At 43.3% G+C, this 5,000-nt stretch overlaps 1 protein-coding gene across 1 annotated transcript in view; it reads right to left on the bottom strand.

Moving 5' to 3' along the window:
* serinc5 (serine incorporator 5) overlaps positions 1 to 4,939 on the bottom strand; it is a 37,510-nt gene extending 32,571 nt beyond the window's left edge. Inside the window, exon 1 of the mRNA XM_080756504.1 lies at positions 4,542 to 4,939. Within this exon, the coding sequence (XP_080612630.1) occupies positions 4,542 to 4,568 (27 nt within the window). The 5' untranslated portion in view covers positions 4,569 to 4,939. The remainder of the gene's footprint in view (positions 1 to 4,541) is intronic.
* Between the last annotated feature and the right edge of the window lie 61 nt (positions 4,940 to 5,000).

The following is a 5,000-nucleotide window of genomic DNA, read 5'->3' as shown; positions in this document are numbered from 1 at the left end:
CCTTTACATAGAATAATGGTGCATTTACATTCACACACACATCCACACACTCACACACCTTTACATAGATGGTGCATTACATTCACACATTCACACACCTTTACATAGATTGTGCATTACATTCACCCATTCACACACCTTTACATAGATGGTGCATTACATTCACACATCTTTACATAGATTGTGCATTACATTCACACACCTTTACATAGATGGTGCATTACATTCACACGTTCACACACCTGTACATAGATTGTGCATTACATTCACCCATTCACACACCTTTACATAGATTGTGCATTACATTCACCCATTCACACACCTTTACATAGATTGTGCATTACATTCACCCATTCACCCACCTTTACATAGATTGTGCATTACATTCACCCATTCACACACCTTTACATAGATTGTGCATTACATTCACCCATTCACACACCTTTACATAGATTGTGCATTACATTCACCCATTCACACACCTTTACATAGATTGTGCATTACATTCACCCATTCACACACCGATGGCGGAGGAAACCATGCAAGGCACCAACCAGCACATCAGGAGCAATCAGGGGTTCAGAGTCTTGCTCAAGGAGACACTTCGACACTGACTCTGTGGGGGAGCCCACAGGGAGCGAACCGGGGAACCCTTGTGGTTCCCATCCGGGCCACTCTGCCGCTGAACACACATGTATTCCCTCTCATTTAGAGGCTTCTGGGCACACAGAGAGAGAGAGAGAGAGAGAGAGAGAGAGAGAGAGAGAGAGAGAGAGAGAGAGAGAGAGAGAGGACGATAAACGGCCTTGTAATTAAATTCCTCACAGCAGTGGTTCTTCAGACCTCCTATCCACAAAGAATGTGTTTTCTGAAAAACGTATAGATGGATCAAGTCAAGAACCGCCAGAATGATGTGTATTTGTCCGCGGACCCCCATCTGAAAATATTTGAGTTAAAAACATTAGTTGCGAAAGAATATGTTTGAGCCAAAATGCTCTTTGTTTATTTTAAACTAATTAATGATGTCCTTCTTTACGATGACGTCATGGGAATCAGTCAGTCAGTCAGAATGGTGGGTGGTTGTCATGGAAACCCTCATTATTACCCGTCACTGTGATGGCACTCAGGTGCGACAGGGGTTAGACGACACAGACAGTTTTCGACCGTGCGTTGTCGATACAGGTTCAGTTGTTTGTTTGTTTAAAAGTTTACACAGTTTATTTACGTTTGAATATACTACTGCTGAAAGAAAGTGGATATCAAATAGATGGATTGAGACATATCCAAAAGTAACAGAACTCTCTGGACATGGAATGAATCACTGCACGCGTCAAACTCAGTTCAACCCAGTTGCCCTGCTGTTTAGCCTAGTGGTACAGGCTTCACAGAAAACAGTATATTCAAAGATGTCTAAGTCTTTGAATGAGATGAACCCTCTCTCTCTCTCTCTCTCTCTCTCTCGCGGGGACCAGAGAAATTCTCTCACAAGATTTGTTGTTTTCAAAGCTGTCGTAACAGATCTCCATGATCTCAACGTGTCACAGTAAGATGTATAGTAGGTGGTGGAATGCTTACTGGGAGGGGTAGGGGGGGGTCCTTTTGAAGCCCCTTTTCAACGACACCTGGGGGGGAGCGGAGGGGGAGGGTTCCCACAATGATCCCCCACTTTGAGAAGCACTACTTATGTGAGGTGTGAAGTGTCTCTCACACACACACACACACACACCATTGTTACGCAGCTGTCTGTAAACAAAGCAGGCAGGGCCACTAAAAAGGAGAAACGAAAGCGAGCCGAATAATCACTGAAAATAGACAAACAAAGACATCTGTGAATGTCAAGGCTAGATAGCTTCCTCTTTCCCCTCGCGCCACACACACAGACACACACACACACACACACACAGACACACACAAACAGACACACACACACAGACACTTACAGACAGCGTTGGAGGAATGATTCGTAAACATCTGGATGGGGCAGAGGAAAGGAAACCACACACACACGGTTGTAATGCTACTCCACAGAGACTGCCAGGCGACACACTGCTTATACGCGTCACACCCACATGTGTGCCCCTATTGAATGGCGTGCCTCTAGGCCCTGCCTTAAGACTAGTCCAGGAGAGTCTGGTTTTCATTCAACCCTTAATTTGTTTTCACATCAAGGCGAGTTGTTTTATTTATTTTTAGCCATTTGGAGCCACGCGTCGTCTGTCCGGAGAACTCGCCGGTTTATACCGACTCGCCGGTAAAGGCTACATTTAGACAGTCTATATATGGACGTTGAAACGACTATTTTTACCCCACCGGTCGTCTATTAACCCATTCTGACCTGAGATCAGATTCATACGAGGTTTCCACTGGACACACACTGTGGTCTGATTAACCCCATTCTGACCTGAGATCAGATTCTAAAAAAATGTCAGTCGTTCTTCGATTTTTCAATAGCTAAAGCATAACATGACGCTGACACCAAAACGGGTTCCCGGTCAGAATGGGTTAAAAGCCGAAAATTGCTCAGTGGGGTAGATCGCTGTGCAGGTAGACCACATGACATGGCCCGGCCTAGAGAATATTTAATTTAAATATAAAAACTATTTTTGGCATCATGATCTGCCACTTTGTTTGTTGACTGGCATAAAAAAAGGTCCATGTCAGCTCAGCTCAAACCCATGATGCAATACTTTGTTTTCAAAGGGTGTTGCTGCTTTGTGCACAAATGTCGGTAGATTACAAATGAAAATACAAAAAAACAAAACCTATTCCATTTCTCCCCTTTCCCATTCCAAGTGCCTTAAATGTCTTAAATATAATGCCAGCGCCGCTATTCCAAAGCCATTTTTTTCAGCAATAGTATTATAATGTTTTCGGTGGGCGGATCTTGTTGAGCTGGAGGTCATTTCGAAAGTATAGCATTCTCTAGAATGCGTAGAAACGCAGATGTTTAACCCATTCTGACCTGAGATCAGATTCATACGAGGATTCCACTGGACAACACACTGGTCTGATTAACCCATTCTGACCTGAGATCAGATTCTAAAAAATGTCAGTCGTTCTTCGATTTAAAAAAAAAATAGACCTACAAGCTCGTAGCGCGCCACTCGAGCTTGTAGATCTGCATATTTATTCATTTCAAATGACATGATGGTGATCTGATGAATTGAAAGTGGAGAACCCTGATGTAAACAAGTGCTTTTGTTCTGGTTTTATCCTTTTGTAGTGACCTGTATATATACCTTCGTCTGAACCGTTCTATACAGACCGGTAATGACACGTTCAATCAACCAATCATAAACCTACTAAGTGACTAAAGTTGTCAAATAATTACAGTGGGGTAAAAAAAAAAGTACAATAGTGTATGACAAGGCGCGTGACATCATCATCATCAAACCAGGAAGTTCTGTGGGAACGCCTATACTGAAAAAATACATCTTTCTGGCCTCGACAGCCCAGACATTCAATCAGAAAAGTCCAATATGATTGCATTAAACAACATTAAGCATGTTTGTTTTTTATATATATTTTTTTTATCCCACGATTTTGTAACCCATTTTTCACCCGTGTCAATCATTTAATGTGATCCTGGGCTCTACACACCCTCCAACAACCTAGTCCCCATATATGGGGGACAAGGGGAGAGCAACGGACTTGAACTCATGCTTCCTTCATGCCTGAGTGTCCAAGTTGCTCCTTTACACCTGACAGGGGGGAGTTTCCCTGGTTGGACGTAGCGTATACGCGCGTGGAAGGAACACGTTATTCCAACCAGTTCCTTTGCACTTGTTTACAAGAGGGTCCACCATGTTCAATTCATCAGAACAAAAACAAAAAGAGGCTAAATGTAAATGTCATCAAATGGTGGTCCGTGGCTTAAATGCTGAATGAATAATTGGTCCTTCCTTGATATGAAAAGGGTTGATATGAAACCACTGTACTTTCCACTAACATTATGGAGTCACAGAATTCAACGGGTCACCGGCTCGCTTGTAACACCAAACACATCAACCTCTACTATAGTCTAGTCTCGGCAACCGACAAATAGACCTACTTTATCTCCTCCTCCTCCTAACAGTAACCGAATCCAAATGAATTAAATAAACAACAAACTAAAAGGTTGAACTGAATGAACAATAAACCGACAAAACTCAACAATTAAGACACAAACAAACAAACCACGGCTGGCTGTTAGGAAAACGAGACGAGGAGAAGAACAACGAAGCGACGGTTTGTGTCGAAGAGAGAGAGAGCGAGAGAGAGGAAGAAAAACACACTAAAACACCAAACAAACCATCAAAGCAAACCGTAAAGACTTATCTTAGACTCTCCTAGATGTTAGGTATCGATTCAGAATCGATACATAAACATCCAGGAGAGTCTAAAATGAATCCTAACGGCCACACAGCTGTATCGTATCGAGGCTCGTCCCCCCCATCCCTCTCTCAGCTGTGGCTGGTTAAGTGTTTCATTGTGAAAACCACCAATATAAAAAACCCTTAATATTTAATTAATGTAGTCTTTGTCGTTCTTTAAATCGTTACCTGGGAGAAGCAGCAGGGACTGCACATGATGACGGTGTCACTGTGATGTTCCGAAGACGTCGACAAGCAAGCAGCTGGTACAATCCCTTCATGAAATTATAAATAATGTGAATAATACTAATATAATGTAGCTCCGAATCCGATTCTGAAACAACAGCAAGAGCAGCGTGTGTGTGTTTGTGTATGCAAACTGCTACTCTCTCTGTCTCTCTCTCTCCACAACCTCCTGCCTAGCTCCACTCTCTCTCTCTCTCTCCGCGCGTGTGTGTCACAGTGTGTGCGTGTGTGCGTGTGTGTGTGCGTGTGTGTGTCTCTCTCTCTCTCTCTCTCTCTCTCTCTCTCTCTCTCTCTCTCTCTCTCTCTCTCTCTCTCTCTCTCTCTCTCTCTCTCTCTCTCTCCACAACCCAACCTCCTCCTCCACTGTCTCTGTCTCTGTCTCTGTCTCTCCGCGTGTGTGTG

This window comes from Protomyctophum bolini (genome assembly GCF_963924005.1).
Source record: "Protomyctophum bolini genome assembly, chromosome: 22".
In the NCBI taxonomy this organism is placed as follows: Eukaryota; Metazoa; Chordata; class Actinopteri; order Myctophiformes; family Myctophidae; genus Protomyctophum; species Protomyctophum bolini.
Note: the sequence above shows the minus strand (reverse complement) of the source record. Positions and strands in the feature narration are given on the sequence as shown.